Source organism: Phalacrocorax carbo, chromosome 6 (assembly GCF_963921805.1).
Source record: "Phalacrocorax carbo chromosome 6, bPhaCar2.1, whole genome shotgun sequence".
NCBI lineage: Eukaryota > Metazoa > Chordata > Aves > Suliformes > Phalacrocoracidae > Phalacrocorax > Phalacrocorax carbo.
This window is the reverse complement of record NC_087518.1, coordinates 49,450,394-49,469,030: the sequence shown is the minus strand read 5'-3', so window position 1 is coordinate 49,469,030 and position 18,637 is coordinate 49,450,394. Positions and strand designations below refer to the sequence as shown.

Genomic DNA, 18,637 nt, shown 5'->3' with positions numbered 1-18,637 from the left:
GCTGGAAACGAACTTTTATTGAGATAAATTAAAAGTGGCGTTACACGAGAAAAGGCGCGGAGTGCCGTAGCTCGAACCCCAGCGGAGCGGAGCCGCGCCATGCACGCCCGGCACGGCGCGGCTCCGCTCCTTGGACGGGCCAGTAACCGACCCGACAGACACGCGGTGGTCCCTGCCCAGGAGGCAGCCAGGAGACACAAACACGGCCTGAAAATGAACCCAAGAATCACAGCGTAACAGCACGTCTCAGCTACAGCCCCAGCTGCCGCTCGCAGACCTGTCAGCTCGCACTGTTTAATTAATTAAAACAATTAACTGATTTCAGACATCACTTCTCTAGGACTTGGCCCCGGCAGAAGCACGCACCCTCCCCAGGCTGGCTGTGAGCCGCCCCTCTGGAAACCCACCGTCTGTAGGCGTGAGCTACAGCAGAGCGCGGATCCGGACAAGTGTATTCACTACACCCGTGGCTTTCATGCCCTCCACCATCTGCAGCGTGTAGAACACGGGGCAGGAAGCCTGCCGACGCCCAGCATCAGGGCTTTGGATAGCATGCAGGGCAGACCAGCAGCGTAGCAGAAAACTTGCACGACGGCAGCGGCTGGCTGGGGACCAGTGCTCCCAGCCTGCAGCACGCCACTACGGGCCGAACAACAGCGACCACTGTACTCAGGGATGACTGGATTTTGTTAAATTGATAGCACCAGTCCATCGCACAACAGCAGTGATTACAGCAATTAGCAATCCACTATGCTCTTGACATGCAAGTTAAGCAGCACCACTGGACAGATGTGCCCTACTGCCAATTACTGACCAGCCTGGCTCCTTGGCCACAGGCAGACACAGGCGGCTGGAGCGGCACACGCTGTCTCTAGCTGACAGTTTCACTATTGCTGTGGAAGAGCCTTCTAAAAGTAAAGCAGACTGCAAGAAAAACAAAACACTAATAGATTCATATGGCAATACAATAATCCCTTAAATTTTAAGGTAAGTTAAATTCCGTACAAATCAAACTTCCAAAAATATTTTGCAAACTCTGGCATATGGCTATGATACAGTATGTACAAACAAAATACCAGAATGGTTATATTTTATTGCTAGGTTTTTGTGTTGGTTTTTTTTTTTGGTTAAGGAATTTATACAGTAGTGTATAAAAGGGTGTGGGAAGCAGCAAGAAGCAAGTGTTGGCTTCTTGTCCTCTCAAAAGCCAAGGTTGATTGGTTTTGTTTTGTTTTTAAATACTGCATTTTCAAATGTCACATCAAAAGCATCTCCATATTGGGTCACGTCTGCATTACCCAAACAGGATAGAAGAGCAACAGTGAAAGAAGCCTAGGCAATGGGTAACAGGGTTCCATTTTGTACATTCCTTCAGTGATTCATAATCCAGGACACAATTATTCATGAAACATCCAGTCTAAAAATATATAAGTCAACAATTATGAACTGACTTCCACAAACTGATGTTCCAGCGAGGTGGGCAACTTCAATTCACTCATCATGCAAAAAACCTCCCAACATCATCAGTGGTATTTGTGAGCAAAATCATCCAACTTGGCCCTGATCTGTCCCACAAGGGAATCCCTTCTGCAGAAGTCATTTTTTATGTTCAAGAAACACAGATCTGTGTTTAGATCCACTAGCATAAACAAACCCTTAAGTTCCTTTATAGCAAGGAAACCGCACTTACAAAGCGTGCGTCAGTAGAGAACACCGATGCGACTGCACGCTCCTATCCTGCTTTTTAGATCCGCCTGTTGATGAGAACATAAAAGGTAAAGGTACCAAGAGGTGACCATGTTCACGTTAGTCAGGAAACAGCCCATGAGTCTACTCTGGACCTTCCCCACCTGCTCACACTCCTAGTGACCAGGAGCTTTACTCGCAGCACTTCAAAGTGACCCCAACAACCGCTGATGGAAGAAACTGGCAGCACCAGCAACCCTGCTCAAAAGATCTCCAGAGACTCATCAGCAAGACCGCCAACACAGCACTGATCACACTGCAGGCATGAAATATTCCGGTGCTACTCACCAGGCTGCACTGTAGGCTTTTACCTCTTAAAGCATCTGTTAAAATTCTTCAATAGTTTGTTGTTTTTTTTTTTTAAATAGATAGGCTCATCTCACAAAATAATCTGGATGCAATACAGCAAAGCTAAAAGAATGCTGAAGTGAAAACCCAAGCACTTGGTACGTAATTACTCCTGTAGGCTCATGATATAAAAAACACTATCAACTCTTCCCTCTAAAAATAAATCCTGATATAGATGGGCATGATTTACCACTCCTGCTTTCCTCTGATTCCAAACTCATTTGTGGATATACTTTGTCAAAATTAGAAATTTAGGTGAAGCTCTTAGCCACCCCTTTTAGGCTCAGCCTCTCGCCATAGAGAGCTTACTACCAACACAGCCCCTGACAGAAACTTCCCCTTAAATATGCATAATTTACTCTGTCTCAAATATTTACAAGCAGAAGCAGCCATCTTTACACAACAGATTTCCTTCTGCTCTACATAAAGTGCAGCTCTCTAATTTAAGGCAAGTTTTAGTGAAATATAAAACAATAGTTTTATTTTAGTATGTACACATTTTGAATTAAAAACAAGAACTCCCTTGAAAAGGAAAGAATGAGAGGAAAATGTTTCCAAGTTTGGGAATTTTCTGAATTTTAACACAGTCCCAATATGTCCTATTGACATATAAATTTGTAAATTTCTTTTCAGTAAATGCAAACAAAAAAAGAGGTGGCAATGTGTACAGTAATTTAGCTCCAAAGATCAGTAAAACACTTGGAAAGTGCAGATGTAGTTTTTCATGTCCCGTAGTTTCCTTTAGCTACAGTAGCATCCATCAATATCACATTTCTAAATATATATCCTATACACCTAAAGCTAATCTCAGTTCTTGTAATGAGTACTTCTCATCTCCATCTGTGTCAAACTTCTTAAAGCTCTGTGACTCTTGGGCTGTAGAGCCAAGCAGCTTTTGAAGATCTTCATATGATAGTTTTCCATCAGCATCTTCAGCTGCTTTTTCAAACAAATTCTGAAGATCTGCAAAGAGAAATTGATTTAAAAGTAGTTCCTTTAAATCACAGAAATATCCTATAAGCTGCTCTTCCAGTTTTATTGCACTATGTCTTACTACTCAGTAATTAAATAAAGCAGACCCAAGTATGTAGCTTGCCTTCTCTGTTGTTGCAAGCTGTCAATTAACAGTTGGGCAGGGAAAGCATAAGCATTTCTGGATTAAGTTACATTAAATCTAAAAAAAAAAACAAAGCCCCAACCTATTTCCGGCCACAACTAATAGCCCATTCTACAACCACTAACTGCATACAGATTAAGTTATCCTCCAGAAAAACAAGCTCTGAATGACTGTTGCTATACCAACAGCACAGATGATATAAAGGGAAAAGTGTCTATTCATTTCCTAATGCAAAGCACTGCCCTTTCAGTAGCTGAAGAGATTGAACAGCAAGATCCAGAAACCATTCATTTGACCAGGACGCGTTCTCTTAAAAAAATAAAGAAGAAAAATCCCAAAACATATAGTCATACCTACTTCATTTTCTTTTGGCACCTAATTCTGCCCTTGACTTCTCTCCTAATCTCTGGGGTGCTTTCTATAATACTTCGGCTCTCAAAACAATTAAAATTCACTTATAATGCACACTCCTGTTCAAAACCATTTCTTTTCTTTTACATGCTAGTCTTCTCTTTTAGTATTTTTAATTACTTTAAGTCTGTAGTTCTCAAGCTTTTAAAACTGACCTCACTTCTCCCAGAACGCCCAGACACACTACCATAATTCCAGTTACACTTACTGTCTCCTAAACATTTACATGAAATATTCTGAAAAAGAAAAGGCCAGCCTAGAGGGGACATACCTTTGATGCTGGAAATTCCTGGCAAGGACAGATGTCTCAGCTGTCTGTTACCCTCTGTGTTGTCATCAGCTGACCTTGAAGCCAGCCTTGAAAGGTCTGCGGGCTTTGCAGTAGTACTCAGACTACTTTCAACTGTTACAAAACAATTTCTGTTAGTCTTCCTAATTCCACAGAATTACAGTTAGCAGAAACAAAAAAAAAAAAATCTGATAAATATTTTTTTTTGTATCACAGATGCTGTATGGTATAAGAATGATGCAAAATCGTTTCAGAATACAGTAGTGTTGTCCCCTTTTACCAATAACTAGAAGAACAGACTGAAGGAAACTTTTTTGGACAGCTTTAACCTTTCATGCTGTACTAGATGTGTATTTGTAAACCCCATACAAAGAATGACTTGGAAGGGCTTTCTACTTCCCAGTCTGAAAGTGCTGAACAGACTTTATTAAGCAAATTACATCTGCCCATCTGGGTTGTTTTCACCTTGCCAATGCAAGTATCTGTCTTCCCCAATAGCAAGGTCTAAGCTTCCACATTGCTGATTAGCAAATTAAAAACAAGCACAGTCCTATTGTAACGAAGTATTTCAAATCTCATGTTTAGCACTACCTGAATATATACAGCAAAAGTGCAGAAATGCAATGAGTCAGAGACACAGACCTTTCCTCTATGTTACAGACTTTGAAAAAGCAAAACTTGATGTTATTGGGTATACATTTCTACATGTTAACCACTGTATGCCTTCAAATATAAGCTACTGATGCATGTAAATCCTGCTATACACATGGAAAGTCACCTTCAACCTTTTATGGTCATATATAGATTTCTGTTTTAGAGCCATCAGTTTCCTACCACTTTAGCTGAAATGATCTTCACCAAAAATGTTAAGGAACAATCTAAGTTATCCACGTTCATTAGTTATTCTTTGAATTACACAGGAACCTTCAAGTTTATGGATTACTATTATACGACATTCTTACCATTCTTTGACATCTCAATAGGTCTGTCATTTTCTGGCTTGCTTGTGAGAGCACTGATCAGCTGAAGCTTCTCTCTTAGTTTTGATACCTGAGAATCTCTAGTTTCTGTTTCCTGTATATGTAGGAAACAAAATTATTAAAAAGCACCCTTTCAGTAGATGGAGATGATCAGGAAGAGTAGTAATTTAATACGTGTAAGTACTTTTGAGTGACTTGGAGGTCTCTAGGCTGATCAAGTCTAAAATTATAAACAAGATTTTAAAATAAAAAAAAATATTTATGGAAAGATGTAGGTAATAAATTCACATGGTCTAAGAAAACAATAGAATCAGTACCTCAACCAGAAAAGTAGGCAACTATTTTGCAGACACAGATTTCAAAAGAATCTGACATTTCATTTCCATATTTCTTATATAAATGACCAAGACTCTGAAAAATCTAATATAAAACACAGTCAAACATACTCAGAGCGAACATTTCTATATCAACTGAATTGCATAATTGTTTTAAATGTGTCTCCAGTACTGACTACCATAGTGCTGGCATCACTATATCCCCAGCAAAATGAAACCACCACATTTTTTAATCTGGAGCTCCTTTGCTCTTTTTATGAGTAGGTTCCAGATGATAGTTGAGTTCACATCAATCCAGGCCTAGAACTGACTGTGTAGCCATTTCACTCACCTGCCTTCTTCCCAGAAGATGGAAACTAACCTCAGCAGCGCCACCTCTTACCCCCAGCCCACAATCCGGCCATTCAGTTAGTCCGTCAGACTCACTCACAGCCAGTCACCAGATCGTTACTGGGAGGCAGCTTCCATCAATTCCTAGACTCCACTAGTGCAAAGTTTCTCTAAGTCAAGCCAAGAAAGTTTTTAAACCTGGGTAAATGCCGTAACCCCCTTTGCAGCGTGAACCCACAATAGCTGGGCTAGCTTTGCTGAGAGCATGGTAATGGGTACTCAAATGAGCTGCCTGCCAGAGTCCCCTCCCTGCTCCACTGAACCATGGTCTGACCCCCGAAGATTCTTTTGGCTGCACGGGAGGATATTACAGCCGCTCTGCTATGTTATCCCATATGTTGTCAGAATCGTAAGACTTTAAACTATTACAACTTTTCTTCCATCCTAATTGACTTTCTGTCCGCAAAATAGGGTGGATGAGCTGCCATTCTACTCTGGACTTAAAATAAACTGTATCAGATTAGCCTGCTTACAGATCTTTCCTCAATAAAGTCTCATTGAAAACATGATTATAAAGATAATGACATGCTCTACTAATCCAGTGTAATTTGCGTTTCCTTACTGTACCTTCAGGTCTTTATCTGAATGAGTTTCATTATCTAGTTGATCTTCATTTTCCACTTTTAGAGAGGTAGTTGCATCATTCTCCTACAGGAAAAAAAGGAGAAGAGCCGAGTTTATTCGTGTACTTATTTTCTACAACAGTTTCTTTTCTTTAAATTTGGCACACACAAAACAGGAAAAAGCCAGGACAAATACATGCTAGAATAAACACAGTGGTTTACATAATTTACAGCAGCAACATCAGCATGTTCCTTATTGCTAAACATACAGAACATGTTCTCAAAGACTGGCCCCAGCATGGCATACAGAAAGCACTGGAAGGATATAAACATATTTAGTATTAATTTTATTTTTTTTTAAAGTATTTAAGCACTGGTGAATAATCCAGAAGCCCACCTAGCTCGTCAGGGGTCTCAACAGACCCCCTTACATGCCAGAGTGCCTTCCTAAAACATAGTTAAAGGAGTTCATGAATCCTGTCCCATTAAGCAGTCAGCCAAGTCTTAAATGTCAGTGTTTTGGACATTTTTTTGTAGATTCTGCAGGGAAGAAAGGCCTACTTCAGAGATACTCTTAACACTGCTTATCTGTTCAGAAACATGGAACAAATTCCAGTCTTTTAAAATTAAATCCTAGGTGTCTCAAGTTTCATTCTGACATTTTCTTTGGTTAGATTTGAAAAGCTGTATCTGTAGCGTATAGAAAGTATTGAAACTACTGGCTGGAGTAGACACCCTTAGTCATCAAATACTTACCACATTGGTAGACAAATTCCCCCTTTTGTCTGGATTATTCGCAGCAAGGGGGGTGTTTTCTAACAGCATAACCCTCTGGTTAAGGTTACTAATGGTTGAATCCACATTTAGAAGCTTGATGTCATTCAACTTCTGGTACACCACTACAGTATTGTTTAGCTCCTCCAAAGCTGCATGCAGCAACTGGCTTTCCTGAAATATAAAACCAGCAGTGGTCAGTTTACTCAACTTCTGCAGCACTCTTGCTATTAACAACATGGTGACTGACCCAGTTTAACTGGGCAGACTTCAGACCAGCTCTCCACTGACACCACTGAAAACATCCAACTGGAAGCTTCCAGAAAGTTATTCCAGCTTTCAAAATTTGAAACTTTGATTCTCCTCAGGGCTAGCCTCTTTGTTGCTAATGTAACCACTTCAGCTGTGCCAGCAAACACACAAAGCCTATTCATCTAATTTTCCAGGGCAAGTTTAGTAACCGCACCAACTATTTTGCCCAAGAAAGCGCGTACAAGGCATATTTATACACAAGATTCATTTTTAAGGAAGATATTAACTGTATTAAATGTAAATAAATGCAGTCATTCCATTCCAAGCCATTCACCTAAACACTCACACATTAACCTTTTGGTTTTTATTGCTGTATCCCTGCTTTCCACACCTCATTACACTGAGGGTAACTCAAGACAAGCCACCCCCACTCTTGCTTAGATTGGCAAGTATCCGCCATAAAACATTCCCCCCCCCCCCCCCCCCCCGATAAAAAGCCTTTACCTTCTTTCCATTTACTGAGCAAAGTACACCTATAATTTGTTTGATATTTGATTCAGTCTTTTTAATCCTTCACTCAGAACACACAAAGAAAAATATATTCTCAGACCAGGATACTTTCCTGTTTGCATATACACAGGAACAAACTACAAAAAAATTATATTTCATTTATAAGGATGCTATCTGTACTGTCTTGCTTTAAAAAAACATACTGTTTTGTACACTACTGTAATGCAAAACACACCAAAAAAGTTAAGTATCTGTGATACTTGTACCAATATTCCTTATGCAAGGAAGAAGAATACCTGTTTGCAATTTTCTGTCTGATTTTTCTCAGTCCTTGGCACCACGGTAGAGGGAAGTGAAGGGATCTGTTTTAATTCCTTCTAAGGAAAGCAGTAGAAAATTATGTTACTAAATGCCCATAAAAATATAGTAAGCTGACAGACTGTAAGGATGTTTTCCTACAATTATTGCCACTCGTCTGTTGCGCATTTAGTATTTTAACTAGGCTAATAAAGAATTTTCTCTTTCAGACACATAAGGTCCAAATTTACTTTAATTAAACCCTTTAATTAGCTCTTCTCCCTTTAATGAAGTATTATGATACACATTTCACTGCTACCATACACACTGCCATATCTGCCATGTTTTCGCAGCACTCTGACTGAATCAAGTTTTATAATATGTCTAATTTAGAATTTATCTGCAAAGTATTCTTACTACAGTAATGCTGTATTGCAGTTTTGCTGAAAAACTGTAATCATTGGCTCAGTTCATTAACCCCAAATAAGAGGTCAGCATAAATACAGTGACTAGTTTCTGGCAAAGATGGTCAGTAATTGCACCCTTATATGCATCCTTAATTCAATGAGCAAACTGCATCTCAACGCTTCTACCATCCCCAATTCCTAAGACAGTGCAGACAGTTACTATAAGCAATACCCTGCATCACACAAAAGCAGATATTCCCAATGCTCCACATCTGTGGAGTAGGAAGCAAAAATCTGCAGGATAGGAAACATAGACACAACCAACAATTCTGGCTACAGAAAAATACATATTTGATTCGATATAGGAGATGCCACGCAGGGATTATGAGATTAGCTGTGTATTCCTGTACCAACCAGCACCTACTAAAACCTCAAAAGTATTTTGAAGGCCTAGGGCAAAACTCCACACAGTTCTTAAACTTGCTGCATAGTAGGCAGGTAACCATTAAAACACAGTTTTAATTACTGATAAAAAAAATCAGTACATTTTCTTACCACATCATTCTGGAGCATTTCTATGGATTTCTTGTATTCTTCAATAGCTGTCTGTATATTTTCAACATCATGAGAAACACTGGTAAGAGTGCTACCTATGTTTGCTACAGTCTGGAAGAAAGAAGTAGACAAAAATCTCAGCCTTCCTCAACTGTACTGTTCCAAAATGTCTATCTGCTAAACAGGATGTTTTGCTAGTGAAACTGCAGACAGACTGCCACAAAATACACACATGAGTTTGGAGTATTCAGAACTCCCTCTGCAGACAAAACTGCAAATTATACCCACCGCATTTCCAGGCCAATAAAGGAACACACGCTACACCATGAGAGCTTATGCTAGATATGCAAAATTACAAGTTTGCTACACTCATTCTCAAAACAATACAAATTATCTGGCATTAATTTACAAAAAAATAATCCCAAGATGAAGACATCTTACCTCCTCTCTACACAGAGTACTTGTATTGAATACAGGGATACGGACATCATCCGTTTACCCTGTCTTAACTGTCTTTCAGGGCTACCCATCACACGTGTCATACACTGCAAAACTAGCCTGCCAAAGGTGACCAATTAGATTCTCAAGCAAGTATTACCTTTTTTTAAAATTAAAGAATAGCATTGAAGCATCAGGAAAGCCCCAGTGAATCCTGTCGGTAGTGTCAGTGTGCTGTGACAGCCACCTTTGCTTCTGACTGCTCCGGTCCCATCCTTTCCTTGCGTTCACCTGTGTGAACTCCCCCTACCCCCAGCTCTAACTTTAGAAAGTTAACTATTCTGTGAAGCTGCAGTGGTGTTTTAGCAGCTGACAGCATACCACCTATCACTGTCAGATTGTCAGCTAGGACAGCCGCAAATGCTAGTGGAAGTTACAGTAATGGGACAGAGCATGCCCCATGCTTCTCTTTCCGTTTTTAATACTTTCTTCAGTTATTAAAACAAGCAGAACCCATCTAAAAGTCTCTTTTTCCTATGACCCTGTTATGCTCATAAGCTCTTCAGGCACTGAAGTGACCCTCTAGCTACCCAGACTATATTCAGACGATGGCCACACAAATCTTCCCCCAGCTCTTCATTTTGCAAGTCTGAACACAAGTTCAGTAAGCCATCTCTCTGCTACCGTTTTTCTACACTCAGCACCTCAAAATATATCTTCTGGAAGGATTCCAGCTCTGGTTTTATTATATCTGCCTTCAAAAACATAAATGCAAGCAAGATGGCATGAAGAGAGCAGTGGAAACAGATGCCACACCTAACATCTTACATAGACTCAAGAGCAGAGACTGAAAAGAATTTAAAAGTTCAAGGTCTTGGATTTTCATGAAATGTGACCAAAGATGGACTCATTTCAACATAAAAAGCCTTGTGGTTCAGCAGATCACTAAGGTGAAACCTGCTGGCCCTAACACTTTGTCCTGATGCTACAGAATGCAGCAAGATTGCAAGATTTTTCTATATTATATAAAGTGGGTGCAGGTTCCAGACTCAAGGTACTGCCTTAAGCCTTACTTCTGATATGACACAATGAAAATCCAACATGCTGATAACAGCAAATTAGAAGTTTAGGAAATAGTTTCGTACTCCTCCCAGAAAAAGAAACCCTAGCAGCCTGATCAGCCAAATCCCATTAATTGCTTTGCCTATGACTAGCTTGTTGATTATACATTAATTTTATAGGGATAGGAAGTAAGAAGTGGAAACCCATAAAAGCCATGAGGAAGCCTGGACTGACTTTAGGTGTTAGCCCAATGTAGATGTTTACTGCTAAATAAACAGAATTGCCATGGAAAAGCCAGGGAAGTTTCAACAAGCCCTTCGTTTTACCAAAATAAACAGGACAGTCCTTTGGTAAAGAACGCTCAGCTCAGGCACATACTAAGACACTGTATATGAACAGAAGTTCCTTTAGAAGTAAGCCTGTGTTACCCAGTAGGGCCCATCTTTCAAGGGACCGTCAGAAAACCATCCCAGCAGAACTAAGGTTTTGCCATGCATGTGCTGAACACCAAGAAAGCTCCAACACTAATGTTCCTGCCCACTGCTCCCAAGTTAGACAGACCCCTACCCGCCTCAAGACTGTAAATGCAGAGTTAGATGTAGAACTATTTACTGCCCAAGGTAAGGAAGTTTTCCAGAAAGCAATCCATTTTCTTTTCCAATTAAAAAAGCTAAACAAACCACCTATTTTCAAGCAGAGTTGTAAAACTGCACAGACTCTTTTGCAATTGTCTTAAATGATATTAAGATTAACAACCTGAAGGAAAGCAACCAGAAAGATCAGCTCCAAGGTAAAGAAGCGGCAAGATAACACAACCAGGAACAAATGCATCTTCAGAGAGGGACAGCCAAGGCCTTCAAATTTCATATGTGCCATACGTTATCATAGGACCATACAATATCAAGTATATACACAAGATAGAAATGCAAATATTCCCCACGTGTAATTCAGGTAACTCCTATTGTCACTGCTGTCCCCAAGAGCCCAGCTGCAGCTTAACAGCACAGAACACATTTAGCAATTGCTACATTTGCAGTACTTACCTTCTGAAGTTTCTCTACTGTGAGAGGAAGAGAAATCAGATCGGAAGCAGACTTCATGTTGTTTTTGAGATGATTTACTGTTGAGGTCAATAGTGATATCTGAAACCAAAGAGGAATATTTAGAATTAGTCAACATAATCCTGATTCTGACCTTCCCCAATACTAATGACTTAATCTGTAACATTAAAACACAAGGCAAGACAAAAAATATATACATAAACACACACACAACACCCCTGGCTCTAGGTTATACGGCTATATTAAAAATATTCTGCCTCTTGCAACAGAGGCAAATTTTTTTTAACTGACTGAAAGCCATAGAAGCCCCCTCTTTTCAATAACTTATCCTCTGCCCATTTTATATTAATCCCCTTAGAGAGGGGTAGTTGCCCAAGAAAGATTTTAAACATTGTGCAAGAAGCCTTTACGTGGAAAAAACAGTCATCTACTTCTGTATTTAGCAATCAAACCTGCCTGGCAAAACCCAGGGAAGCCATGAAACTTCTCTAGCTGAGTGAGTAACAGGCAAAGAAGTTGCATGGATCACGCAAACGTTCTGCTACAAAGTGGAACAGTGACAATCTGGGTACAGTGGGTTAGCTCAACTTCTATCAACTGTTTGACCCAGAAGGCAAGCTTTTCAATGGGTCTTCAGGGTTATTTATTTATTCCAACTGAGAGGCTGTCAAATAAGTTAAGAACAACCTTGTGCTGGTCATTAATTTCTAACACTATCACTTCAAGATCAACTGGTAGCCATCAGTAGTCAGAACGAAGAAGAATAATTTCTTCTCACATCTGAGAACATAGAAGTAGAGCAGATGAAACCCACTGTCTTCTGGTTAAAAAAAAAAATTGTTGTTTCACAAGCAGAGGAAATGGACAAGATCCTAATTTTACATTAGGCCAGTGTTGATCAGCTGGCATGCATGGAGAGACTCTGGTTCCACAGCTGTGAATATTGGCTGAAATAATTCCCAGCAGTGCATCCTAACAATTTACAGGCAGGGCGGGGAACAGTAAGTTTTGATCCCCAGAAAAGCTGGTTCAGACTGTAACCAGACTCTGAAGTAACTTGAGGGCCTGCAAGAACCACGTACAAGCATCTTTAACATCCTGGTGTGGCTGATAGTGTTTTAGAAGTCTAATGAAGAACCTAAATATCTGTGGATAATGCATACTGTCAGATACTAAAGAAAGCAAGTCAAATTTTCAAATACATTTACGTGTCCCATTAAGTACTTAACCACAGCACGGGACCGAAGAAAAACCAATCCGAGCACACACCTCAGTACTCTTGAAAATTAAACCCAAAGCACCAGTGCCAGGAAGGGTTCGCCACACGCACCTCTCGATACCACTAGCTGTGCACAGCTCTGAACTTTTGCCCTCTGAGGCAAGATTTTCACTAAAAGCCTTGCTGGATGCTTTGTTTGAAGCATGAGCTAATACATCAGCTAAGGAAACAGCTTTCTGTTAAGTGGCTTAGTTCTAGCCATATAAACAGAACTAAGATTTACACCAGCTCAGACTCCAAGTGCGTGTTAGCAGATTTTATATTCACAAGATGCCAGTACTTCATTTGTAGCAACATGCAGTTGCAATGATTTGGGTAACTTCTTTCCATGCTCATGAAGTCTTTGCAGACACTCTCAGAAATCTGAAATGTCAGATCTCTCATCATAAACATCACAATTATTTGGCAGGAAAATTAAGAACTGCACAGTTCTCTGGTTCTTTTAAATTCTGCCTGAAGTCTTTCCATCAGTTGCATAATTTCTCCCCTTTATGATCAGTCTCCCATCCAACTGGATGCTCAACCTTTTTTTGCTTGTTTAACTGTGAGGCTTATATTCCATTTTAACTTTAAAAATAAAAGTTTAAGCATACAGTCACAGGAGCCCTTAGAGAAAAGCGCAGTACTGCACTTGAAATTAATTTATGTAAAAATAAATTTGAATTGAATATTTTATTATTTTCAAAACCAAGTGCTGATCCCTCTCACCTGTTTATTGATCTCTGTGATATTTATCCAAATCTTATTTAGCCCCAGTTCTCCAGTCTCAATTTGTTCTAGTTGCTTTTGCTTCTGCACCAAATCTTCATTCAGTTTAGGAATTTCTTGGAATGATGTCTTTTGATTAGATTCCACTAGGAAAATGAAAAAAATAATTAAATTTGTTTAAAAAAACCAAACACACCACAAAAGCCCAGGTAAACAACGTTGAAAGGCAAAAGATAAATTACGAGCCGCAAAATCTACAACAGTGAAAGGCAGCAATAACTGTTTCTACATATGGGTTTATTGCCAGTTCAGAACTGTTAGTTCAGAATGACAGCTCTTTTTTGTTTTAAGAGTACTAATGTCTACGGACAGAACCCAGAGAGACCATACTAAATTTAACACTTTTACAATAGCACTGTCGTTCTGGCAAGCCTCAGCAGGTCTTTATTTAGTGCAGTTATTTTGCATTACTTTCACAAAGGAACATGAAATAGTAATGGGACTGTGAATAAGAACTGCCAGCACCACCAGGGCAAAGGAGGCACGTGAAATGAACCTCAGTGCCCTTTTTGAGCCTGCAAAGGGGCTGCTGACAATGAATTCTGAAGAGATTAGTGTGATTACAGTTGCTCCATGTGACAGAAAGACAATGACAAAAAAAGTATAAGATTACACACTAGCATCTGTTGGTAAACAAATCAGTAAACAAGGTCCTTGGAAATAAAGTCAGTTATTACTGCAATTAATACTACAGGAAGAGGGAGGCACGCAGCTCAAACCAATTCAAGTGAGCCTCAGAAATGCAGCTCTTCCAGGTCTGCAGTGACTAAGCTGTTCAGCTGCAAGCATTGTTAGGCAATCCTAAATCCCTAGATCTGGGAAACAAATAAGCAAAGATTTTGAGATGGGCATGACAGAGTTCTCAAAAACCTGTGCCTCCACCCTGTAACACAGCACTGGAATGCTCCACAACAAACCGCCATCATTCAGACCACAAACAGCCAAGGGCACTGGGACCTATGCGGTACGTAGCTGGCAGCTCCCAGAACAAGTTTCCTTGTGTGACCCATAGAGTCAAAAGGTGAGGTCTTCCAGAGCACTTCATGTCCGTGGAGTAGATGCCCAAACACACACAATGGGAAAGTCGTGCATCTTCAAAAACCCACTTCACTTTTCTTGAAGCAAGTTCTAAAAGTAATTTCTAGGTACAGAGTAATTTGCATCGATTGCTTAAGATCCAGATAATACTATCAGTTAAGACCTCGAAAGGTGTATTTTAGCCAAAACAGACTGAGCACTAATTGCGAGTTTGACACAAGCAGTTCACACTGAATCTCATGTTTCAGAGGCTCTTGTAAACAAGTTATTTTCCATTTTGCCAATCTCACTGCATACAGCGAGACTCCACTTAACTTTCCTAGCACTGCAAAAAAACCTCTTAAGTGCTATAGGCATTCTTAGCATCATTACTAACAACCAATGGGAAACACTACAATAACTTTCCCTTACCCCAGACACACTCAATGCAAAGATGTCTCATTTTTAAAAAGTACTCATAGAATACTCGGTTTCTCCAAATGATGGCAAAACATTAACAAATACTGCCACAGGAATCTGCTTTTATGGGGGAAAAGCCTGGATGAAGATTCAGAGGTGGAAGATTCTTTTTCCAAACCCGTCATAGGACAGACAGATCGCATGCCTTTGTTTCTCCATCCACCCACCCATCTCACCAAAGCACAATATTACCTTTTGGAACCAGGTTATTCTTGCTGTCTGTTTTTTTTTGTTGTTGTTTTTAATGCTGTGCCTCATTATGAGTCTCCCATCTAGCGTCTAGGCATGCTATTACAGTGGCAAGGAAATCTGAGACTCTCTTATCATGAGACCAACTCTTAAATGTACAGCTTTTCTATCAGAGCTATTAAGGAGAAAACAAACACATCTGTAACTGCCAGACAGTAAGCTCAGAGAAAAACTGCTTTAACAAAGAGGTCTGTGTGGAACAGGAATATTGAAACTTAACTACACCAAAGCCAATAAATGCTGTCATCGTGCAAAACTGTTACTGCCAGTAGATACTTAAAAGCAGGCCAAAGAGCTGCACACAGAACACAAACAGCTACTGCAGAGCTGTTCAGTACACTCACAGCCACAAAGCAGTGCCTATAACTGAAGGCATTCTCCGTAACTGGTGGATGCCAGTTACGGTTGACTGAGTTCAGTATCACTTAATATAAAAGCACATCTATCAGCAACACTTCCTCTCACTCCCAGCCAGCCAGCAGGTTCCACCTTGGCACACAACTCCCCACCTCACAGCAGAGTTACACACCCGAACAGGAAGCCCTGAACAACAACAGCAAAGAATTGCTACACACATTTCCTCAGTACCTCTTTTACCACAAGCAAATCAAGCCCTCTGCTTACCTCCAGCCCTAGCAGCCTCCTAGTTTTTTAACTGATTTCACCAGCCTTATTTTTAAGGTCACCTTCATGTCCCAGGCTCTAAAATGAAGACCAAAGTTATGGGACAAAACCCACAGTCAACAGCAGTGCTCCTCAGGCAAAAACATAACTACCTAGCTTTCCTGAAGCAGTTAGAGACTACCTGAAAGCTTAAGCTTCACTCTCTTCTGCTCCAGTCATACAGCTCCTCAGCTTATCCTTGCCTCTTCATATATAGGCTTTTAAAAACTACTAAAATAAGGCACCAAAACATATCTTGTGTCCAGAGGTGAGGTATAGAGAACTGAGAGCATATATTACATGCAAATCTCACCATTTGTTAAACCTCAGCACTACAGAAGTTGTAACAGTGAAATCTCACATGGACAAGGAAAACCTGAGACCTACAAGCAGAATGCTTCACCTTAACAGCATACCTCAAAGCATTAAATATGATGTAACTCAACACCATATGCCACATGATGTAAAAGTTGAACAAGAACAGGTCAGTGCAAGCAAGATAAACATTCAGAGGACATTAAGAAAAACGTAATACCAAAGCAACATTCAAATTGCAGTAACCCCATAGCAAGTATTAGAGGTCTGTAAAAGAACTAAAGACAAGAACATTGTTTTCCATTGATTTTTTTTTTTAAGGGATGCATCAAAATACCCCAGACTGCTTTTACGAGGCTGATCAGAACTTTTTTAACAGGGGCTTCCTTTGAAAGAGAGCAATCCCAGGACCAAAGTCAGGAATTTTGGAAATGTATGTACAGGCCCACCTAGTTCAGTGTCCCTGCTCCTCAGAAGATACAGAGCAGGCAAGATTTTATACCATTTGCCTTAGATTTGCCCAGCCTCTGAGTGTTTTTGGCTCAGGGAACTCCTCAATTCAGGAGCAGTTTGTCTACTCAGTACTTTCAAACTTTGAATAAGCAGGTAGGCAGCTAAAGCTCTTCATGCTGCCCAAAGGAAATGTGAAATAGCGTAGTTACATTCATACTTACTAGTTCGAAACTTCTCCTTGATTGCATCCAGATCCTCCTTGAGAGCCACCTGCATCCAGACTAAGCCAACGCACGCTACCACACAAGCGGCAAGAATGACAAACGCACATAAGGGGTAACAGATTCTGCAGCATCGTAGATAGTCTCCCCTGAGTAAAACAAAAAAATAACAGACTGAATATTCAGCAGTACCTAGAAAATTTTGATAGATCAGCATTTAAAATAAAAGTAAGGGACAGCGCTGGAACAGCACGTTTTGGCTGCTAAGAGCTAATGAAGAGCTTTTCCAAGAATATATAAGGCTGTACAGTGAGATCAGGACCATTACGTTCTGTTCAGTTTATCCTCAGAAGGCCCATCTAGCATATTTAAGAGCAGCTGTCAGGTTTCTCTTACTAAGATTTCCTGCTCTGCTCACATAAACTTATGTTAGGAACATCTGCTTCAGCTCTCAGAAAGCGGGCTTCAAGAAAGGGTATTGCCATAATGTTATGACAGGTACTTCTAGATTATCCTAAACTGCAAAAGCCTAAGTTTCTCTGCAATGCGCCTCCTTTTAGTTATTCTTAGAGGGCCACTAATAACACTGTTACTTAACTTAAAAGTTTGCCCATGGCAAAACCAGCGCTGCTGCGCCAGCCGCAGATGCAGGGCTGTGCCGCGCTGAACGCACGGGGATAACCGCGCTCAACATTTCAGGCAGCTGACCCCGAGCTCCTCTAAGGGCTTCAGCTGCAGCACGCACAAAACAGAAAAATCAAGAAGGGAAACAAGCCAGAGGAGAGTTCAGACCTACTCCTGCACCCCGCCAGGCGACCTGTTGGGCCGGACGCACTCCGTGCAGCCCCGGCTCTTTCCTGGCAGCCCCCGGCGCCCCCCAACGCCACAGAGCCCCGAGGCTGACCCGCTGCAGGCAACGCGGCCACCGCCAGCACCGCCCGGGACGGGCGTGAGTGAGGGGCTCCCGCCCCGGCAGGGCCGGGGCCCGGGACACACCCCGGGCGGGCCGGGGCCGAGGCGGCGGCGACAGCCCCGGGGACTCACTTGCCGCAGCGGCCCCGCACCCCCGCCGCCGCGAACTCGTCCTCCTCGGAGCTGGACTCGGAGTCGGAGGCGGGCGGCTCGGTGCGCAGCAGCCGGTGGCCCGAGCCCTTCTTGGCGGGTTTCTTCCTGCGGCCGTCGGCTGCCAGGCCGATGAGGGCGTTCAGCTCCTTCCGCTTCTTCATCCTCTTGTGGGGCGTCGGCGGCGGCGCGGCCGGCGGCTGACTCCCGCCTCCCTCCTTCTCGTCCTCCTCCGCCGCCACCGCCGCCGCCGCCAGCGCGCCCCGGCTCGCCAGCCTGCGGCCCGGCCGCGGCTACAGGCGCTCCGCGGGGCCGCGGCCGCTGCTCCCCCGCCGGCCCCGCGGCGGCGCGCCCGGCCCCACCACCGCCGCCGCCCGCCCCGCCCGCGCCATGGCTGCTCCCGGCCCCGCCGCCGCCCGCCCCCCCCTACCTGCCAGCAACCCGCGCTCCCATTGGGCGGCGACGGGCCGCCCCGCTCGGGGCTTGAAGGCTCACGCGCGCCCTCCGTGGGGGCCGGGAAGCACGCGGAGAAGCCGCAGGTTCGAGTCCCGCCCCTGGCGGGTGGGACGAGCGGAGGGGCTCGACCCGGGTGGTA

At 42.2% G+C, this 18,637-nt stretch overlaps 1 protein-coding gene across 2 annotated transcripts; it reads right to left on the bottom strand.

The window, feature by feature from the left end:
• Position 1: 1 nt before the first annotated feature.
• EFCAB14 (EF-hand calcium binding domain 14) lies at positions 2–18,420 on the bottom strand. Of its 2 annotated transcripts, none has more exons than XM_064455148.1 (11): positions 18,025–18,420; positions 16,981–17,129; positions 13,523–13,668; positions 11,518–11,616; positions 8,975–9,085; positions 8,012–8,089; positions 6,936–7,127; positions 6,184–6,264; positions 4,874–4,985; positions 3,894–4,025; positions 2–3,057 (listed from the first exon to the last, which is right to left on the bottom strand). In XM_064455148.1, exons 1-11 carry the CDS (start codon positions 18,204–18,206, stop codon positions 2,882–2,884), a joined length of 1,458 nt encoding a protein of 485 aa, XP_064311218.1. In that variant the 5' UTR covers positions 18,207–18,420; the 3' UTR covers positions 2–2,881. The 2 variants fall into 2 exon arrangements, with proteins under 2 accessions (XP_064311218.1, XP_064311217.1); XM_064455147.1 differs by having other exon boundaries at positions 8,012–8,092; positions 18,025–18,419.
• Positions 18,421–18,637: the final 217 nt, after the last annotated feature.